Source organism: Lathyrus oleraceus, chromosome 4 (genome assembly GCF_024323335.1).
Source record: "Lathyrus oleraceus cultivar Zhongwan6 chromosome 4, CAAS_Psat_ZW6_1.0, whole genome shotgun sequence".
Classification (NCBI taxonomy): Eukaryota; Viridiplantae; Streptophyta; class Magnoliopsida; order Fabales; family Fabaceae; genus Lathyrus; species Lathyrus oleraceus.
In genome coordinates, this window is record NC_066582.1 from 138,319,122 (window position 1) to 138,342,906 (window position 23,785).

The 23,785-nt window shown below is 35.7% G+C and overlaps 2 protein-coding genes across 2 annotated transcripts; both read left to right on the plus strand.

The window, feature by feature from the left end:
* Positions 1–12,500: 12,500 nt before the first annotated feature.
* LOC127074104 (flavonoid 3'-monooxygenase CYP75B137) lies at positions 12,501–14,561 on the plus strand. The gene is made up of 2 exons (XM_051015397.1): positions 12,501–13,686; positions 13,764–14,561. Exons 1-2 carry the CDS (start codon positions 12,781–12,783, stop codon positions 14,388–14,390), a joined length of 1,533 nt encoding a protein of 510 aa, XP_050871354.1. The 5' UTR covers positions 12,501–12,780; the 3' UTR covers positions 14,391–14,561.
* Positions 14,562–22,184: 7,623 nt separating this feature from the next.
* On the plus strand, positions 22,185–23,189 carry LOC127136411 (uncharacterized). The gene has a single exon (XM_051062968.1). The coding sequence runs from the start codon at positions 22,185–22,187 to the stop codon at positions 23,187–23,189; it is 1,005 nt and encodes a 334-aa protein (XP_050918925.1).
* Positions 23,190–23,785: the final 596 nt, after the last annotated feature.

Below are 23,785 nucleotides of genomic sequence, written 5' to 3' on the forward strand. Positions count from 1 at the left end.
TGCTTCAGCCCAAAAGTGCATAGGGAGCTTCTTTGCATGAATCATTGCTCTGGCAGATTCTTGAATAGTTCTATTTTTTCTTTCAACTATTCCATTCTGCTGAGGAGTTATAGGGGAGGAGAACTCATGGCTTATTCCTTCAGATGAGCAAAACTCATCAAACTTGGAATTCTTGAATTCAGTACCATGATCACTTCTAATCCGGACCACAGAACTGTCCTTTTCCCTTTGAAGTCTTATGCACAGATCTTTGAAAACATCAAATGTATCTGACTTCTCTCTGATGAAGCTTATCCACGTGTATCTGGAATGGTCATCAACCACCACGTAGGCATACTTCTTCCCACCAAGACTTTCAACCTGCATAGGTCCCATTAGGTCCATGTGCAGCAGTTCCAGAACTCTGGAGGTTGTGGAATGTCCCAGCTTTGGGTGTGACATCTTGGTTTGCTTGCCCATTTGGCATTCTCCACAGACTCTTCCTTCATCAATCAGAAGCTTTGGCATTCCTCTGACTGCTTCCTTGGATATGATCTTCTTCATTCCCCGTAAGTGGAGATGTCCAAGTCTTCTATGCCACAGCTTCACCTCCTGTTCTTCCTTGGCTGAGGAGCATGTTGTGGAAAAGTTAGAGAGATCAGGTTCCCACAGGTAGCAGTTGTCTTTGGACCTGGTTCCTCTCATAACTTCCTGATTGTCACCATTTGTCACAATGCACAGCTCCTTAGTAAACTGAACATGAAAACCTTGATCACACAGCTGACTTATGCTGATGAGGTTTGCAGTTAGTCCTCTTACTAACAGCACATTGTTCAGTTTTGGCACTCCAGAACAGTCCAGTTTGCCCACACCTCTTATTTTTCCTTTGGCACCATCACCAAAAGTCACATAGCTGGTGGTGTGAGGTTGAATATCTACCAGTAGATTTTCCATACCAGTCATATGTCTTGAGCATCCACTGTCAAAGTACCAGTCTTCTCTGGAAGAAGCCCTTAGGGCAGTGTGTGCTATCCTAGCATACCATTGTTGTTTCTTAATGGGAACACATCGCTTACGTGTTTTATGCTTAGGTCTGACATGTGAGGCTCTGTTAGGGAAGCCATGAATCCAGTAGCAGAAGGCTTTTATATGACCAAGCCTGCCACAGTGGTGACACCTCCAATTCTGGTATTTCCTCTTCTGATGATCATTCATCCTAGCTCCTTGATGTTGAGACATTGGCTTTGACATCTGCTTGAACTTCTGAACTCTAGCCTTTGGGCGTTTGTGTTCAGTTCTTTTTCCAAATCCTAGCCCAGATTTGGTTCTAGACTGCTGTCCCACCTTTAGAATTTCTTCCAAGGTGTCAGTTCCCTTATTCATCATTCTGATGGATTTGGTCATCTGGTTCAGCTTGGAGGTCAGAAGGGCTATCTCATCATTTAGCCCCTCTATGGCAGACAGTTGCTTCTGTCTCTCATCTTCCAGTTCCTTGATGAGTTTCTTCTGCTTTTCTCCTTGTGCACGCACTTCTGCACTGGTGGTACACAGCTTCTTATATGCTGCAGCAAGTTCATCAAATGTCAGCTCATCTGCACTTGTGTCATCTTCAGAGACACACACACTGGTTAGTGCAGTGACATGTTTGGCAGATTCTCCTTCAGATTCACTTTCAGAATCTCCTTCAGACCATGTGATAGCTAGCCCCTTATTTTGCAATTTGAGGTAAGTAGGGCATTCAGCTCTGACGTGCCCATACCCTTCACAGCCATGACACTGGATTCCCTTCCCATGGTTGAACTTCTCCTCAGAAGTTGATCTTTTCTTAATGTCAGACGGGATGTTCTTGACATTAGGTCTACCTCTTTGATCAATCTTCTTCATGAACTTGTTGAATTGCCTCCCAAGCATGGCTAAGGCGTCTGATATACTTTCATCACCTCCTGTATATCCTTCTTCTGACTCCTCTTCATCATTTGATATAAAGGCTATGCTTTTCTTCTTCTCAGCATACTCACCTAAGCCCATTTCAAAGGTTTGGAGAGAACCAATGAGCTCATCTACCTTCATATTGCTGATGTCCTGAGCCTTCTCTATGGCAGTGACCTTCATAGCAAACCTCTTAGGCAAGGACCTGAGAATCTTTCTTACAAGTTTCTCTTCAGTCATTTTCTCACCTAGTCCACCAGAGGTGTTTGCAATTTCAAGAATATTCATGTGAAAGTCATGAATAGTCTCATCCTCTTTCATCCTCAGATTTTCAAACTTGGTTGTCAACATCTGAAGTTTGGACATCTTCACCTTGGAAGTACCTTCATGAGTTACCTTGAGGGTATCCCAAACTTCCTTAGCTAGTTCACAATGGTGCACCATCCTGAAGATGTTCTTAGTGATTCCATTGAACAGTGCATTCAAGGCTTTGGAGTTTCCAAGAGCTAATGCCTCTTGTTCCTTGTCCCAATCTTCTTCGGGAATCTGCACACTGACTCCATCTTCATCAGTCCTCGTTGGATGTTCCCATCCCTTGTTGACAGCTCTCCAGACTTTGCTGTCTAGAGACCTTAAGAAGGCTATCGTGCGAGGCTTCCAGTCATCATAATTAGATCCATCCAACATGGGTGGTCTGTTTGAGTGTCCTAAATCCTTGTCCATGGTACTAGAAAGTAACTTCCCTAGATCTCACCCAGAACTTCACAGGCAGGGTGCCTGCTCTGATGCCAATTGAAATTCTAGTTATCAGACTTTGGATGTCACACTGGTTGTTATGACATCCAATTCTGCACAGACAGGGATTATGCAGAACTTAACAGTAAGTGCAGTAAATAACACAAGTAATTGTTCACCCAGTTCAGTCCAACATGACCTACATCTGGGGGTTACCAAGCCAGGGAGGAAATCCACTATTAGTAGTATCAATTCAAAGCTAAACTCACCCGTTTACAACTTATCACTTAATCCCTACCCAATGCAATTTCAATCTTAACCTAAGATCAGAGTTCCTACTCACTCCCCCTCAATCACCTCAGTGATATTAAAGACACTTTGAAGTCACACTTCAAAGACAACTCTTGATTATGCTTCACAGCTTAAATCAAGATACACAGCACTCACGCTTAAAAGCTTTGAGTGACACAACACTTACAACTCAATGAACACCCTATGCCAAAGCAATCATCTACTTGATAATGGCTTGGCTTACAAAATACGTCTAATACAAGACTCACAAAATACAGCAGTGAAGTATGATGGACACACTGACTCTTCACGCTTCAAAATCCCCGCAACTGAATGAAGGAATGCCTTCCTTTTTATATTGCAGCACCTGGGCTTTTGCACCTGTATTTTCCTGAATTTTAGGTCACACAAGTTCCCTCAAATTCAACATTTAGGTTGCTAACAAATAGGCTATTTGTTAGGTTCATTGAATGTAGCTTGGTTGTTGATTTCCTGGATTTTCTCTCAGCTGTTGAATCCCTAAAGAATGGCCTGAGAAAAAGCTGAAACAGAAAACTGAACAACCTACAATTTAGCATATGCTGTCAGGCACGAATGTCACGACATTCAGCTTGACATCAAGGTCCATATGCTGAGTCTGTTTTTCCAGAAAACAGACTGTACAATTTGTTGACCTGTACATGATCAAAATGACCATACTACAGTAACAGCTTACATTAATAAATGTCAAAGTGTCCAACTTAACATTTATACATTTGGCCTTAAGTTAGTTCTGTTATTCTCTTGAAGAACAAACTAAGTTTTATGCTGAAGTATAGCAGAACACCACTCTGCCTAATCTTCAGTAGCTGCTGTCAATGATGAATGTCACAACATCCGGTTTGACATTCAGTCAGTAGGCCTTATGCCAGGTCTGGTTCTTCCTTGATAACCAGACTGCAAATGAATACTAAGTTCTAACAGAACTTCTGTTCCTTAGTATCTGTTGACAGGTATGGATGTCACAGCATTCAAAAATCCTGTGTTAGCTAGTCCTGCAGTAACTACAATGTAGTCACATATACATGTCATGACATCAGTCAAGACATTAGTGTTTTACCATATAATGCAGCCAATTAAACACCTACAAGTTTAAACGGTCATAATTTTTATTTCAAAATCCGACCAAACGCTGTATTTTTCCGAGTCATTTATTTCGCGCTGATTATTTTGACGTGTTCATTTTATTTTTTCGAGCATTTTGGTGCCCGACTTTTTTTTTTGAGTCTATTTATTTTTATATTGGGTCTAGAATAAAAAAATAGGTTAATTAGTTTTTATTTTAATTTTAACTATTTTAATTATTTAACTTTATTCAGTTTTTAATTTAAATAGGTTAATTAGTTTTTATTTTAATTTTAACTATTTTAATTATTTAACTTTATTCAGTTTTTAATTTAAATAGGTTAATTAGTTTTTATTTTAATTTTAACTATTTTAATTATTTAACTTTATTCAGTTTTTAATTTAATTAGGTTAATTAGTTTTTATTTTAATTTTAACTATTTTAATTATTTAACTTTATTCAGTTTTTAATTTAATATTGGGTTTCAAAATAAAATTAGGCCCATTATCATTAACCTAATTTGTTCCTATATATATTCACTAGCATGACTGATAGAGGGGGAAAAAAGACAGAACAAAAAAGAGAAACTGAGAGTGGCTGATCTATACTATCGTACACACAGTTTGGTAATAGTTTATATCTGATATATACTTTATCTATTTTGTTGATATATTTGTTACTGTGTTTCAAATACATGTTCATATGTTTTTTTTATATACATATATTTAGATCTGCACATTTTTTTCATAACTAACTACCCTGATTTTTCCTAAACCCTGACAATTTCGCCACAAACTCTAAATTTCAAACCTAAAACTTTAACCGTGTTGTTTCCTCTAAACCATAAACCTTTTCTTAAACCTTAACAAACCTTATTATTATTTCCTATTTTCGCTCATATTTATGTTATTCATACACTATAACTGCTTCGCCCTTGTAATATTTTAAGTTTTAACTTGTAATATTTTCAGTTTTACTTTTCGCCATCTTTATTATGTAACTGCACCAAAGCGTTGTAATAATTAGGGTTTTATTTTCTGCCATTTTATTTTTCTGCCATTTAAATTCCTGCCATTGATCCTATATTAACTGCGTGGTTTAGTAATGTAGGGCGTGAAAACCTATTAAATTAGTTATTCAATATTTTTCTATAACCTTTATATTTTTTGTAAATAAATAATAAATACTAACTATTTTAATAACTTTTTTTTATTACTTACTTATAATAATAAATCCTTATATATTTTGTAAATAAAATCTAATTGACCATTTTTCTAATTGAATAATAATAATAAACCTATTAATCTAATAATTTGATATTTTCTATAATCTTTATTTATTTTGTAAATAACTAACTTAATATTTTTCATATAACTCTTTTATTTTATAATTTGTACATTAATGTATTTTAAATTCTTTTATTATTACTAATTTATTTTAAACTCATATTTTTCTAATAACTTCTAAAAAAATCTAACTTGTTTAAACTAAAATAATTTCTTTTAAAATTCTAACCTTTTTATTATCACTTTATTATTATTGTCATTTTATTATTGCTTTATTATCATTGTTTATTTATTATTTTATTATTATTTGCTTTTATCTATTCTATTTTTGCTTCATTATTTTCCTTATCTTAATTTTGTTTTATTTATAATATTAGGAACAAATGTATAGGTTGTAAATTTATTCTTTCTCGTCTGATTATTATGTATCTGTCCCATAGCCATGTAATAGTTTAGGAATTTATTTTTCTTGCTTTTATTTTTGTAAATATTTATTGCGTGGTTAGTAATTTAGGGAGTGCAAAAAACTAATGTAAATAATTGAACTTAGAAAATTAAATTCAAGACAAATATCTGAAAAATAACACTCACACACGTAAGTCGATCTTTGATCGCCATCTGTACTTCCTAGGGTATTCCTCTTGGTTGCCTTCTTTAAATGGTCAAGTCCCTCGAAAATAGGGGTGTCTTAAGCAAAGTCCCTTCAAACAGAAAAATCATCAAGTCCCTATAAACTTAAAAGATCAAGTCCCTACGAAGTTGCCTACGATATAATGATCTTGTCCCTTCGGTAAATATGATGACAGTCCCTACGAGTTGCTAAAGACACCCTTTATGTTGCCTTCATTGACCATACGATGACCCTACGCCCGTCCCTCAAACACATCCAAGGTAATGACTACCTATTCCTTAATAATAGGGACAGTCTTACCATTGAAAGAATATACGAGAACACGAAAGACTTAATCTAGGGTAGGTATCTCATAGTTACTTGCTCACACTTTTCAAAATTACTTTTACACCTCACAATTTCTAAACTAGGCTTTGTATACACCCATACGAGGGTCATTACAAAGTACTTAAAGAAATTTTTCTAATCACACTCTACACTCTTGCAAACAAACAAAGTGAGCTAAGTAACTAAGAGCCCATGGATAACCATGGATATAAAGGGTGCTAATACCTTCCCTTTGTATAACCTACCCCCCGAACTCAAAATCTTTTTAAGGTCTTTCCTGTTCTTTTATGTCCTTTCCTTTTGGATAAAATAAAAGTCGGTGGCGACTCTTGCTATCCGCAACATTTAACTAAAGTCAGTTCTCCCACCGTGTTACAGAGGTCACCGGAGAAGATGACCGGATCCCTTAGCTCCGGTGGTGTGCATACTTCCTGGCCATCTGATCATGTTTGGATGTTCTAATCTGAGCCATTGCCTTTGATTACCACGCGTACATCACGATTGACTCAAGACTACTATGGAACGCGCGCGTGTGGCCATCAAATCTGCCACCTCAATTAATGAGGGAGGTCTGATGGCCTTTGTTTTTTCTTATTTTATTTTAATTTATGATTTTATGTTTAATCCTTTTATTTTGTTTAATTCATAGAAATTTCATTTTTTATCCTAAAAATATGGGACTTTCACCAAAAATATTTAAATATTTTTCTCTTTCATATTCTCAATTAAAATTAGTTTTTGGATTAATTTTGATATTTTTCATGAATTAAATGTTTTTGTGCATATTTTTAATTGTTTAAAAATACTTTTGACTTTTAAAAAGTAGTGAATTTTTTTTGTCTAAGGCCATTTAACCTTGTTTGACCTAGAATAAATCTCTTGGCCATTTATTTGGTGTTTTGAAGGGATTTTAGGTTTTGACCAAATTAAAATGCATTTTAATTCATTTTTAATTGATTAAATGCTTAAAAATTATGTAGAGCCATTTTTATGGTCTTGTGATGTTTGACTTTCTGTTTGGGCCTTGATCAAGGTTGATTTTACTTTTGTTGGATCAAAACCATTGAATTTAGGGGATTGATGAAATGTACATTTCATCTCCCAAAATAAATGAATGGTTTTGATTTGATGAAACTCCTCCCATGACCAATTTGTGTTTCTATCTTCCCCTCCCTCTTCATCTTCATCCCTATTCTTTCTCATTCCCTCATTGGACCAATGAAATCTCTAATGTTTAAAGGCTAATTAGTTCATCCATGACCTTGTGTCAGATGAACCAATACAAGTATGACTGAGATAGGTCCCTCCCTCTTGATCTTTTATTTTAGTGTGTGGTATGTTTTAGGAGTTTAGTCCTTCATACCAAATTTTTAACCTGCATTAACACTTAAATTTCTATTGCCCGACCTCAGATAGTTGTGACTTCTACAGAAGCCCAATTACGATTGCTTAACATAGAGCTAAATTTGACCCTAATGGCATAACATTCTAGTAAGTGAGATTGAAAGTCTTCCATTCTTCATGGTATTGTGTGGAAACTTGACATTTTTTCCTTTCATGAGAGTTAGTGGCATACTTGTTGAATTATCTAAGTTGGAGCCCTTCTCATGAAAGATGTCTTGGTTTAAGGATTCATACTTGTGAAAGAATGGTTGAGTGTTCTCAAAAGAATGACTTAATCAATTAAAAAACACCACCAACCTTTAACTAACCTTTGAATAACATTTGATTATTTCTTGTTAATACTGCTTTACTTTCAAGTCATTTACTTTATGCAATTTAAATTTCAGTCATTTATCATTCATTGCCATTTACATTTCATTTAACTTGTTTATGTTTATGTCATTTTCACTTTGCTCATTTGAGCCATATCTTATGATTGTATATATTTGTTTTGGTTTTGTTTGTGGTCTTAGGACCTTAAAAATACTTAATAACAACAAAAACCCTACAAAAATGTCTGGTGGACTATTGATCTTGATCTGAACTCTTGGACTTAGAACTAGGCAGCATTCCCTTTGCAAAAAGGACTTGGCCAATGCCAACATTTTGAGACCAAGCTATTGTGAACTGAGCCTTCATCTGATGCAAGCCTTGGATTTTGTTTGAATTCATCTATTACTTTGTCTTTGTGCTAATTGTTATTTTGACCTTGTGTCTGATGCTTTGCTTTGAGTTGATCACGTAATAGTTCATCTGATACACAAGAAGACAAAGAAAACTGCTAGCTTCTGGGATTGCTTGCTTGGATGCGAATATATTTATTTGATGACTTGATCTTCATAATGTCTAGATATTGCTAATTACTCATTGATTATTGCTTGATTCAAAGTCCAAAGGGAAATTGGGTTTTCTATATGACATTCTTGTTTGTTGGATTGCATCCCCATTGGTCAGATCTTTTCAACTCTTAACTTTTAATTTGTGCTTAGGGTAGCCTCTTCATTTCCTCCCACTTCTTAAATTTCAAAATCTCTCCCTCTTTTCAAAAACATTCTTTGCTTGTGATTTCAAACTTAGACTTTGTTTTAATGATTAGAAACTTTGGCCTTATGCTAATGAATTTTCAAACCTTTTTCTTAAATCAAATTTGTAAATAAATTTAATCATATTGACCTCAAATTTCAAAAAGACAAAGAGAACTAACAACTTCGCTCAACTTTTGTCCCTTTGTGCCTTTTCTCATTAAACCTTTATTAAAAGTAATTCACAAACTTCTTTGAAATTTTTACCACGAACTACGAGGTTTTGATCCCTCCTTTTTATGTTGGTACGTAGGCACAAGTCCGAAGGTCTTGTCAAACACAAAAATATAATCAATAATTTCTTTTCTCATCCCACACTCTATTTTTTCTCAAACATCTTTTATACCAAAAACACATACACACATAAAAAAGGACTCCCTAGGAGTACCTAGGACACTTTGGGTGCTAACACCTTCCCTCTGCGTAACCAACTCCCTTACCTGTAATTTCTGGCATTTTATTAGTTTTGATTTGAAAACTTATTATCTTTGGGTTTTGTTCTTACTTTTCCATTTTCCTTTGGAAACAATAAAAGTGTGGTGGTGACTCTGGTTTTATTGACGTTAAGCTTATCTATAGCTTGATGGTCATGAATTTACCGCTACAGACAAGACCTTCGGTCTTATGCATACGTACCAACATAAAAATGAGGAATCAAAACCCTATAGTTCGTGGTAAAAATTTCAAAGAAAGTTGGTGAATTGATTTTAATAAAAGTTAACAGAGAAAGGCACAAGAAGGCCAAAGACTTGAATGATGTTGTTAGTTCTTTTTGTCTTTTTGAAATTGAGGTCAATATGATTAAGTTTATTCACAAGTTTTATTTAAGAAAAAAAGTTTAAAACTTCAATGGCATAAGGCCAAAGTTTCTAATCATTAAAACATGTCTAAGTTTGAAATCACAAGCAAAGAAGATTTTGAAAAGAGAGAGAGAATTTGAAATTAAAGAAGTGGGAGGAGATGAAGAGACTACCCTAGACAAAAAATAAAAGTTAAGAGTTGAAAAGATCTGACCAATGGGAAGCAATCCACAAGACAAGAATGTCATATAGAAACCCATTTCCTTTGGACTTTTGAGCAGACAATAAGCATAGGCAATATCCAAGAAATTATATGAAGGCCAAGGCATCAAATAAAGATAGCCATAATATCCCAACATGCACTCCAATAACAAGCAGTCTTCAATGTCTTCAGATGTATCAGATGAAATATTTCCTTGGCAAACTCACAGAAACAATCATCAAACATCAACAGTAATAACAATATAATAATCAAGCACATAACTTTTATAGGTCGACCTGTCCGATGTAATTTTTCAAAAGTTCATATTTGTTTCAAGTCCTTTGCATTCCTTTTTGCCTTAAATCACACATGCATATAAATATTTCATACATGCATCTTTCTCTAGTAAGGTTTCTAGAGTGAGTAAAACCTACATGAATCCAGGATTTCAAAGCATCTCATCATCTTCAATTCAATCTATGCATACACACAATCAAACTATACATAATCATTTTTTGATTGGATGCCATCTAGATTAGGATTGATAACGTCTAATTAGGTTTGTTGTACCGAGAATATTGGGTTGAGATCTTTGAGGGATTCAAATAAGAAAACCGAGTTGGGGTTTTCCTTCAAGATCTTTAGGGTTTAAAGGCTTGGACAAGATTGTGCAATTCAGATCCGATCGAGTGAAAGCCTTGGGACTAGGTGTGTCGTGCAAGGGAGTAGTGTGAAACAGTGGATCGTGTTGATAAATCTTGGGTTCAAAAAGTGTGCACTTGGGATTAATTCAGCCGAGTGAAATTCTTGAGACAAGGAGGTCGTGTAAGAAAGTAACAACAACAGGTGAATTGAAGTGACATTGTTAGTGACTTGATCAATCTTTGATCAAGGTTTTGGGAGGTGCTAGAGTCAAGAACAAACTTAGGGTTTGTGAGATTTTATTTCTCATCTCTTGTATTCATACATTTGCAAAGTAAGATTTATCATATTAATATCTTAATTCGAATTAGAATTGAGGGCAAACATACCAATAGCGAGGTCAATTATGGAATTGCCTAAATAAATCTTTGTGTACTCTCTCTCTCTCTCTTATTTTTTGGTTCGCAAATTGTTGATTTCTTTGATCTTTTGATCAACAATGTTTGGATAATAACTTTTGAATCATTTATTAAAGTTGTGTTGTTGTAATAATCACATACCATTTGGTAGTGATTGGATTTCTAAGAACTACAAACACTATACTAATATCCAAAATTTGTTGATCGGACACAAAGTGTTCGACAAATTGTTTCAACTAGTTTTTTTGTGTGTTGTTATCATTGAAAATAGACTTTTACTATAGTGGAATAGACTTTTACTATAGTGGAGCATTCAATTTATTATTTAAAGTGTTGTTAATCAACTTGTGACTTCACCCAAACAAACCCATCTTGGTTCCTAATATCAGAAAATACCCTTATTATTGATCCAGTTGTTATGGTGAGAGGTTTTCCAAAGATAACTAGGTTTGTTTCCTATTTTGGCTTGCATGAAGTCTTATTTAGGGTATTACTTTGCTTCAAGGATTCTGGCTACTAAAGAGTTAGGATTAGTGTGAAGTTTTTAGCATAGCTTTGCAAGTAAGGCTTCATTAAACTCTCTAATTAATCCTCCTTCATTTTTGGCATGCATATTTTAGAAAAAAAAATCCGAATTTTTCCGTCCTTATCATTTTCGCCCCACAAAAAAATTACACATTTGTTTTTCCATCTTCTTGCATATGGAGATATGAATCAAGAAAGAGCTCATGATGTAAGTGAGGATAACAAAGGACAGGCTATTAGTTTTCCACATCTTAGGCCTTTGTTATAATAAAGTTGAAAGTCTGAGTTTTTGTGGGGTCAATTCTGGTTGGAAGGCCTAAGTATGGTGTGAATATAGTCACTAACAAGGATGCTGATCCAAAAGTGGAATTTATCCATCTTGTCTTTTGTCTTATTCTTGCTAAACATCATCTCTGACTTTTGGAAGTTTATTTTTGGCTAGAAGCTTCTTGGTAACAACTGAGGATGTTTAGAAGATTTTTGACTTCCTCCTCCCCTACTTTATAAAAAATGAGGCTATCATCTGCCAATAAAATGTGAGTGATATTGGGGCATTTCTTGTAATAAAAATGCCATGAATCTGATTGTAATTTTGAGCCAATCATAACATAATAAATAGAACATTCGCACAAATTATGAACAAATAGGGGGAGCGGGTCCCCTTGTCTAATACTTGGAGTTGTGATAAAAGAGTTAGTAGGATAACTAGAGAAGAAGACAGTAGAAATACAAGAGCTGGTTTTGTTTAGATAATGGAAAATTTCAAAGACTATTATGAACCTAGACACTTTGGTTTTCACTTGTTATGTGGTGGAGGATTATTTTAATTCTATTAGCTAAAGTTTTTGTAATAATTAATTTTAATAGTGACATTACAAAAGACTAGTGATTTGTAATCAGCATCAAAAACGGAGTTGTTCTTCTTAGGAATAAGACAAATGTAAGTAGTATTATATTCTTAGGGCAGAAAACGCTAAAAGTAACTTTTTGCAAATTTTAAAATTATTATTTTTAATATAAAACTTGTACCTTTTCTTCTTTAACTTGTGTTTTAGGGCACTTGTTACTATCGTCGTCCCTTTGTTTATCTTTATTTGTGAACATAATTGTTCTCTCCCACTCGCACTTTAATTGCACTATATACTCTTTCTTGGAGATTCCGTTTAAATTGTCCGTCCACCGTTTTGCAAAATTCAATTGTCGTTTTTGCAATATCCATCCATCGTTCTTGCGAAGTTCGTATTGTCGTTTTCACAATACCTACCGCAGTTCTGGCTCTCACGTTATTTTATCTTCATTATCTTTAGATACATAATAACCTCTGCCACTATTTCCTTTATAAACTCAAACACAACAGCAATAGTAATACACAGATAATAACATCATGATTCCCTACGGTGGTGACAGCACAACACTCATCTTAGCAGTCTTAACAATAACCGCAGTAACTTGGTACATTTACATCTTCTTCTTCAGAACTAAATACCAAAATTTACCGCCAGGCCCGTCGGGCCTTCCTTTCTTCGGGAACCTTCTATCTCTTGAACCAGAACTTCACACTTACTTCGCGGGGCTGGCACACATTCATGGCCCGATTTTCAAGCTCTGGCTCGGTAGCAAACTCGGAATCGTCGTGACTTCACCTTCCACGGCGCGTGAGGTTCTTAAAGAGCATGATACGGTTTTCGCCAACCGTGACGTCCCTGCCGCCGGTAGAGCAGCAACTTACGGAGGCTCTGATATCGTATGGAGCCAGTATGGACCGGAGTGGAGGATGCTGAGGAAAATTTGCGTGGTGAAGATGCTTAGCAATACAACTCTTGATTCTGTTTACGAGCTTCGCCGTGGCGAGGTTCAGAGAACGGTCAAGTATATTCATGATCGGGTGGGTTCAAAAGTGAATATTGGGGAGCAAGTTTTTTTAACGGTGTTAAACGTGATTACGAACATGATGTGGGGTGCGGGGGTGGAAGGGGATGAGAGGGAGAGTTTAGGGGCGGAATTCAGGGAGGCGGTAGCGGAGATGACAGTGCTGTTGGGGAAGCCGAATCTGTCGGACTTTTTCCCTGGGTTGGCCCGATTTGATTTGCAAGGGGTGGTGAAAGAGATGGACGCTTTGGTTCCTCGTTTTGATAGAATATTTGAGAAGATGATTGGGGAACGTACGAAGAAGGAAGAGGACGGAAAAGAGAATGAAAGTAAAGATTTTCTGCCGTTTTTGTTGAATTTGAAGGAAGAGGGTGATTCCAAGACTCCATTCACAAGCACTCACGTTAAGGCACTTCTCATGGTATGTTTTTTTACCAATGTATCCATTTTTGTTTTATCTTTCTTTTTTGATATCAATATTGTGATGATTGCGAACAGGACATGGTAGTGGGTGGATCAGACACATCCTCCAACACAATTGAGTTTGCAATGGCAGAAATGATGAACAATCCAGAAGTGCTGAGGAAGGTTCAAGAGGAGTTAGAAATTGTAGTTGGAAAAGATAACTTAGTAGAAGAGTCTCATATTCATAAGTTACCTTACTTGCATGCAGTGATGAAAGAAACCCTACGATTGCACCCGGTGCTTCCGCTTATGGTCCCTCACTGCCCAACTGAAACCACCAAAGTTGGTGGCTACACGATTCCCAAGGGATCTCGTGTGTTTGTGAACGTTTGGGCTATTCATAGAGATCCTTCTGTTTGGGAGAATCCACTAGAATTTGATCCTACAAGGTTCTTGGATGGGAAATGGGATTATAGTGGAAACGACTTCAGTTATTTTCCATTTGGTTCTGGAAGAAGGATTTGTGCTGGGATTGCAATGGCTGAGAGGACTGTTTTGTACTTTACAGCTACCCTTGTGCACTTGTTTGATTGGGCAATACCCCAAGGAAAACAATTGGAGGTTGCTGAGAAATTTGGTATTGTTCTTAAAAAGAAGACGCCTCTCCTTGCTATTCCCACGCCACGATTGTCCAATCCAGATCTTTATAAAGAAAACTGAACTATTTCGTAGGATGGAAAAGTGTCACATGCATTTTATGAAGGTGAATGCTTGAAAATCGCTTAAAATATAATTGAGTTTTGAGATGATAATAAGCTTCTCGTATGTAGAGAGTAACATTATTAGAGTTTTGGAGGATTTTCAATTCAAGCATCAGTTTATTATAGATTATATGAGACACTTCTCAGCCCTAGAAATCATCTATATATCTACTTAATTATTGGAAATAAGAACCATGCACTCTTAAAAAGAGAAAATTCTCGCAAATGAGAGGATAGTTGAAACATTTTATCAAGTTAGTTGCGCCGATTTAATTTTCTTCACATTATGGTGAGAAATTAAGTTAGTTGTGACGGTTTAATTTTGTTCACATTATGGATGAGAAAGGATACACAAGTGGGATCTACTCGTTTAAAACTTTATTGATTGACATAAATTTCTAAACGCTTTCAATTCTTTCTACTTTCTATTCATAGGAAATATCAATTGTGTTAGGTGTTGGACCACAAGTATATGATTATATTAAAATAATATAAAAATTTATAGTATCATTTTCTATTATTTTTATGTATATTTAAGGTTATTTGAAATCTAGTTCGTTTGCGTGAAGATATAAAATATTCGGGGTTTTTTATAAAATTAAAAGCAAGAGTTTAAGACAATGATTTTTGTCATTCGATTTGACTCATACAAATTTCTATATCGATTATAATGAGAATTATGATTTTTGTAAAAAATACTAAAATTAGTGGTAGCACTCGCTTTCGTCGGTGTGTCATCGGATTCTAAACTCACAAATCGTCTAGTTTCGTAGCACGAGTTGAAACTTTAGAGAACCTTTTATAGACTAAAAGTAATTTTTCAATTGATTCAAAAACACTTTCACAATCTTGAAATCAATCGCTCAAATTTCTAAGATGGATACCATATACGACATTTTAGCGCATTAGTATATCTCTACGTTCCTACTTATGTAACGAACATCTTTCCTTTTAAATACATAAATTACAAAACCATTATATCATTCTCATTAAAATTAATATTCATACAATTCACACGAGGTCAGTCGATATGATAATCCTCATAACTCAGACTCTAAGCAATTTACTCAGACATAATTAACAATGAATCAACCTAAGCATAAAGTGTATTTTTCATAAAATCAATAAAATAGAACCTAGAATAAAGTAAATGATTATAAAATTAAGAATACTCCAAATGAAGACTTTTGATCCAACAATTTAGCAGCAAAAGTAAAAATGAAGTAGAGAAAATACAACATCAACAATAAAAGATGAACTTGAAACTTGCGTAAACTGAATATTAGAGTAATATTTGGTACAAAATAAAGCTTGGATATCTTTCACATCAGTTACAGTGATGTTTTTATATGGCTAAGGGCACTAAAATGGTAGTTGATAGCCCAAGAAGTTGTGCATAGCACAAGAAAACCGTTCAAGAAATTGACTAAAGCATGATGAAAATACTAGAAATCGTGGGTTATGGATACCATGACAGACGTCATGGGTCATGATGGGATACCTGTCATGGTTCTAATTTTTGAATCTCTATCTTCTTCCCACTCCCATGACGGTCTGCTCCGTGGGACCATGATGTGCATCATGACTTCTTATGAAGGACGTCATGAATAATGACGAGTCACCCGTCATGGTTTCTGGTTGATTTATTCTCTTGTGCTTTTTCTTTGTTTTTCTTCCGCAGTCAACGCCAATTATTGTACATCTGTAACACAACGAACGTACTCAACTTTTCCGTAAAATGAAGCTAAATATATGAAAATATGGAAACAAAGCGACATAAAAATGATAAAAACACTTGTGATCAATCTTACCCACACTAGAATTGTTGCTTGTCCTTAAGCAACTTGGCTTCCCTAGAAAAAAATCAGACACAACAACACAACATATAAGAAACTCGTGAAGATGTTATCGCTGATACTCGTATGTGAATCCAAGTTTGAATTAGCTAAATGTTAATTCCCTCGGTACTCAATTTAACACCAAGAGCATTGTAGGTACATGTACCATAAAATACTGACTAAAAACTCTCTTCTTAGATATCACGTCAACTATGGTTTTGTACTTAAATCTCGTTATCTGATTTTCTTCTCCTTTCATTCAGAATATTCAAATTAAGTCAATATAAATAAAGATGATCATCACACACACATGAGGGTAACCGAGTAGTTTTTGTTATTGTTATTCACTTGTTCATAATACTCTTTTGATATAATCATAAGCATTTTCAAAATCCATCTTAAGAATCATTAAAGCGACTTATCATTAAATCCAAATCTAGAAAACATACAGTCCAAAAAAAATCAACTAACCAAATCATAAGTGTTTTTAAAATCCACCTTAAGGATAAGACAATCTTTCTTGATTCTTTTTGCCAAATCAACCGATTCATTTACAATAACTACCCTATCAACCAAAATAGTTGAAGAAAATAAAAGGGTCTATTCCCGATTTTATGTCATCTTCTAAGATTATTTCATCTATAACGATTTTGGCCTAAGAAGCCCAAGTTAAATATATCACGAATCATCCACCAATAAAATCCACAACTTGAAGTACAAATCTGGAGCAACGATGAGGCTCAAAGCCACATTATCTTAGGTACCCACCTTGACACGAGGATGACACAACACGATAATCTACTTTCAAGATCATCATTGTAAACAAATAAGGATATTAATCTGACATCTAAAAGCACTAACATGTTCACACATTTCTAAACTATATGAAACCCATTAAACCAGGTACGTGCCACCACCTATCTTAGATTCAATTACAACATCAAAATCATATTTATCAACTAATGATACTATAAATTTATTTAGTGAAAATATCATTTACATGAAAAACATCAAAGCAGAATCACTTTATAAATAGGGGACTCACCCCATGTATGGCCACACAATCAATTTGCATATTTTTTATCTTATCAAAGTGTATTTGTAGGTACACCCCCTACCACCTCCTCTTCACTCATAGAATAACCATAAGAGAATCAAACAAGTATATTAAAGCACCAAACCTACACATTACAATCAGTAACATAAAGATTACATCACTTACTAATGTGATTCATTCACTAAATTCATATAAGAATATTGGTGCCCGGTGTGGTGCTAGTTAAAACATTACACATACCACAACAATCCAATATCATGGTGGTGACCAAAAAGCTAGGCTCCACTTGAACCTTTTGGATGAATAATTTGACAAGTGTACCAAAATTGTCATCAAATAGTAATAAAAATTCGTACACATGAGGATTATGATTACTTAAATGATAAAGAAATCTTAAAAATACTTAGTTGACAACATAAGGGGTTTCCATAGGAATTTGTTACAGTTTAAGTTAAATTGAATGAAAATAAATTGAATAAATAGTTATCATAAATAAAACGTGATTATGATCGATTAAATCTCCTCTTTTGTCGCTACTTGGTAATAGAGGTTCTAAACACAACAATTTATAAATATAGGATCACAAAAATTTATAAATAGATGTAGATCAAACTATTGGCTCAAGGTTTCATTTATCTAACACATAAATCTAATCTCTTACGTGAAACCAAGTATGAAAAAGTACTATATTATTGATCACAACTAGATAATTTGATAATCCTAAAACAATTATCTAGAAAAATTACTCTAGTAATAGTTATAAAAAATATGGCAAGTATTGAATTATTTCTTAAGTTCAATTCAATATTGTCTAAATAGAGAAAATTCTTAAGCACAAGAATAGCTAACCAATCATAAGGATAAATTGCTTAAATTAGAACTCATAAATTACATAGCTTAAGTAACTCGAAAGATGTTTATATTCGATCCTAACCTAGAGGATTATCCACTCATAGTAAATAAAGACAATACCATTAAATTGTTGCAATTATACATTTACAAAGGATTACTAGAAAATCACAATTCTTTCTTCAAAGGGTTATAATTGCCATTGCATCCTTCAAAATATGATATTTAAACTCTTGCTTTGCTTCAAAATATATATTTGGTGGTCGCATGTGTTTTTAGATGTGATTGGAAGTTTTTTTTTATAGACAACATGTTAAACAATATATTTTGTCTTTATGCGAGATATCATGTCTCGAGATGGTTATTTGGCACACATATTTTAATAGATTGAATTTTGTTCTAAAAAGATTTGTTTTCTTTTTGGTGTTGAATTGTAATTTATGGTGTTGAAACATGTTATTGTCGAATATTTAGTTGTCGAAGTATCGAGGAGTTAGCCTCGACATGGATTTTTACTAAGGTCCAATTTTGTAGTGTTAACAGAATTGGGTATTTTAGGCTTTACTTGAGCAGCAAGCAAATCCAAAATCTATAAATATGGAGTAACCCTTATTGATTGAAATATAACACAACAGAAGTGCAGTTGAACAAGTTGAATAAATCTCAGTTTGAGAGCAGAGAATTACTTTGCAAAAATTCTTCTTTTTCTTCCCTTACTTCGATAAAACCCTAATTCTCTTTCTTCCCAATTTTTTATCTTTTATTTCTTTCTTCAATTATCAATTGTGTAGCAAAATTCTCCAAAAATTTTGGTGAATTTCCAACATCTGGTATCTAGAGCATTAGCTGAGCGATTCTTGGAAGCAGAACATGATAAATCATCTGAACGAGCATTTTCCGACGAGTCTTCAAATTCTTAAGAATCAAAATTACAAGAATTTATGCAAGCAGATAAAGATTGTCTTTTGTTATCAAGATCTTTGGGATCTTGTGAAGGAGGGAGTGACAACGCTTACAACAAACGAGACGGGTGAAGAAAAAGCTGCACACAAAGAATTGAAGAAGAAAGATTATAAAGCTCTCTTTATAATCCATCATTGTGTTGATTCTGATAATTTTGAAAAAGGTTAGTGATGTTGAATCAGCAAAAGAAGCATGGGAAATTCTGAAAAATAATTTGGAGGCGGAAAGAAGGTGGAAGAGGTGTGGTTACAAACTCATAAAAGAACGTATGAATTACTTCAGATGGAAGACAATGAAAGCATAACTGATTTTTTCACTAGGGTTACAAAACTGGTGAATCAAATCAAGGTATGTGGAGAAGTGTTGACATCAAGATCAGTTGTTTCAAAGATCTTGAGATCATTAGCTCCAAAGTTTGACCACGTGGTAGTAGCCACAGAAGAGTCGATAAATTCATCAGTATTGACAAAGGAATAGCTTAAAGGGGCGCTTGAATCTCATGAACAAAGAAAGGTTGAAAGAGTTGCTGGCAAGTTGAAAAGTGATGTGGCTTTGCAGACGCAATTAGTAAGAGAAAATAAATGCAAAGGGAAAATGCTCGACAACTAAGGTAATTCGACTGGTCGAAATCAGCAAGAAGAAGGTCGGTCGAATCAGGGAAGACCCTCATACCAAAGTAACCAAAAAGGAGGTGTTGTAGGTAGAGGAAGAGGTGGTGGTCAAAAACTTGACAAACATCACATTCAATGTTTCAATTGTCAGAAGTATGGTCACTACTCAAGTGATTGTCCTGAAAAACAGAAGAATCAGGAAACTGATGCAAAGTTTGTAAAGCATGAAGAAGAAGAGATGTTATTCACAACAAGCGATGAAGAAATATTCCAGGACCAATGGTACTTGGACTCAGAATGCTCATCACACATGACTGGTAGGAAAGATTGGTCTGTCAACATGAAACACTCAATGAAGAACATGGTAAAAACTTGATGACTTCTCGGCAAGTGTATGTTAGCTCATATTTTTGACGCCCACCCTAAATTACCAAAATTGGAAAATATGCACAGCTGGTTTCGACTAAGAAGTAATTCGACCAACTAGAGGAGAATCGGCTTAGCTGGTTAGATAAAGATCAAGCTCATGGCTGAGATTTCGGAGCGGTTATTTAAGAAGCGGTTGAAAAACGATTTTCGATTAAAGATTCGAAATTTAAATAAAGGAGAGAAGTTCACCTTCGTCAGAAACCGCAAGAGCACACGTGGAGTAGGATGAGCGAATGCGCGCATGCAGGGCGCCACGTGTATCGACGCGATTGAAGGGCCATCAGAGCGGTTATTTCGATCCAGTATAAATATAGGGTCTTAGTGATAGAAAAGTGTGTGTCAAATTGTGTACAAAATCTGCAAATTTACTAAGTATTCGTGTGAAGAAGAATTGTAAGATGCATAATGTATGTTGTCTACACCACTGTTATTTATTTCAAAGCAATCTAAATTTGTCTTTACTTTCTTTCCAGAAACATTCTTCCTTGCTTCCTCCTTTCAAACACTTTATTTTTACTTTCGTCATTTGCAAATTTATGATCCTTTCGTTCCTTTCTTCACCCTCAACTTTTATCTTACAGTCTTAAGATTCCAGTGTTTGCAAACTTTACTTTACTATTTTTGTTAATCCTTTATAATTACTGTCGTTTATTTCATTTTTCTCTACTAGTCATAAACGCCAATTCAAGACCTTTCTTTCCATTTAAGTGACCCTTCGTTCTTAATTGTCTTTAAAACTCTGATCTGACGTCTAGTTTTGATCATTTATTACTACCACGTTTATGAGATACTTAACACATGTCCTAGGATCAATATGATCGATCCTGCGAGTAACCAAATTTAGAAATTTGGAAGATCAACGGTTGTTTACCAATTTTCAAGGTAAATAAATTGGCACGCCTAGTAGGACCAGTGCTAACGTCACATATCGTGTAACATCCTGTGATTGCTAAGATTTGTTTGGGAAAAGATTCGTTGTATGCTTTTAAGAAGTGGTAAAATAGCCATAAACGACGAACGACGAACAAGGAGAGAATCCCAGACGAGGATGGCGAATATGAATCCGCCAGAAACTCAAAATTCTCAAAATCCATCAACTAACAACATAGTGCCCCCTTCTTCTTCGATAGGGGCAAACACGGTTACAACGCATGCGTCCGAAGTAGTTCCGTCTATGGTGAGTTCGATGCCTACGCATTCGATCTCCCCTTCTGAACCAATTCTAACTTACATTGGACCTAGGGGACCTCCTCACACTCCTTCACCAATTAGGGATATCCCAAATAGGTCGTTGGTGTCCCCTGGTTTCTCAATACCATTTGGTGGTCGAGAATAGCCGTATGGAATGTCGACTTCAGTGATGGCTAATCTACAGAATATGGGTTCTACTTTTTTGGAACCGGTGGATAACATAAATTCACCAGTGCAAGGGTCCGGAATAAACGCGGGTCGAACCAATCAAGCGTTAGGTCTAAGACACCCAACACAACTACCCACTCTTACCAATAATTCTGTGGCGGCATAGAGGCAACAGATGGATGAAAGCAATCATGAAATGGTCCAAATGTTAACTCAAACTTTGACCACTGCGTTAAATCCTCTTATTCAGAATACGACTCAGTCAAATCAACAGATGTCAGCACAAGTGGCTCGAATGTCTGAGTTTCTTGGTATACCTCAGCACCAGCGTCCCCTGCCTAGAGATTCGGTAAGAGAGAATCAATAGCCTACGTTTGAGGAAGACCTCATCATTAACCAGATCCCACAAAATCAATGGGGTAGTAGTACCCCTTAGGATTGAACCACATGTACCCAGGGAACCAAGGGTGTTAATGGTAAATAGGAATCAAAATGCTGATGATGTCATACGACAAGTTCGACATGATGATGTGGCAGCAGATAACAACCTAGCAGCTATAGTCGAAAGAATCATGGTTTAAAATGGGGTAAATTTTGGCCTTAGAAGACCAAATTATACGTCGCCTTTAGCAGAATATATCTTACAAATGGATGCACCCCTGAGGACCAAAATCCCCAAATTCACCAAGTTTGTTGGGGATACTACTGAGTCTACTATCGAACACGTGGCGAGATATTTAATCGAAGCTGGAGATATGTCAAACAATGAGAGCCTTCAGATGAAACTTTTTCCAAGTTCTCTTACAAAGAATGCTTTCACATGGTTCATAAATTTGCCCCAGAATTCGATCCACTCATGGAACCAACTGGAAAGATTGTTCCATGAGCATTTCTACATGGGGCAAACGAAGATAAGTTTGAAAGAGCTGGCTAGTGTCAGACGAAAATTCACTGAGCCAATAGATGACTACCTGAATAGATTTCGACTGCTCAAAGTCTGGTGTTTCACGCAAGTACCAGAGCATGAACTGGTCGAAATAGCCGCTGGGGGCCTTGACTATTCGATTAGAAAGAAATTGGACACTCAATACCTGAGGGATATGGCCCAATTGGCTGACAGAGTTCGACAGGTGGGGCGTTTAAAAGAAGAAAAGGCTAGGACGAACAAAGGTAAAAGGCTAGCCTATGTCGATTTCAGGAAAGATGACAAAGATTCATGTCATGAAGTCCCAAACTTCGACGACACTGAGATCAGCCTTGTTGAATTGACACAAGGGCCACCTTATGTGTGCAAAGTTCTAGCTTCTTCGAATGGGAAAAACCCTGTCGAACCTGAAAAGAATGATAGGTTTCCTAAGGAAACATATACCTTCGACGTTACAAAATGTGACGAAATTTTTGACTTACTAGTCAAAGATGGTCAGATGATAGTACCTCTGGTTGCTAAAGTACCCCCTTCAGAACAAAGAAAAAAACTAGGGTTTTGTAAATACCATAGTTTTTGGGGTCATAAAACGTCTCAATGTTTTCTTTTCAGGGATCTGGTGCAGAATACCATCCAAGAAGGAAGACTCAAGTTCGGTGACAAGCCACGGAGTCAGATGAAAATCGACTCCGATCCTCTACAGATCGTTGAGGCTCATTACACTTAGCCAGAGGAGGTGAATTTCATTGAAGTTGCTGAGGATTTCTGTATGACCGAAGTTACTGAAGACTTTGTCAATAGGCCTGTCATGGTTATAGTACATGAGTACTTCGAGCAAGCACCTCTTGGAGATTTCGCCCAAAGGGGTACAAAGGATGTCGACAAAGAAAATGTTGAAGCCCCAGATGTCGAGGGTGCTGAAAATTCAAAGTTAGTGATGATCACTAAAGAAACTGCTGATAATTTCATTCATTTGGACAAGGCCACTGATGGCCTTCAAAAACAATTCCAAAGGTTGGATATTACTGAGGATATCCACATGGAAGTTAATATGGTGGAGTTATCTCGAGAAGTCTCCATGGAAGTCGATGATGATTGTCGACAAGAAGAATATAACAAGGTTTCCTTCCCTCAGGAAGAAGAAACACTGTCAGACTTCCTCCGAAGGTGCCAGAAAAAGAAATCTGAAGTTATGTTCGACAAAAGGGCAGCTCAGAATCTGGAAGGAGTTAGGAGAGTGAATCACCCAAATGGCTGTAAATACATCCACAATAATTAAACGGGTAAGCCAGAAAGGCTTTTCGATCCCAAGAGATATCCTGA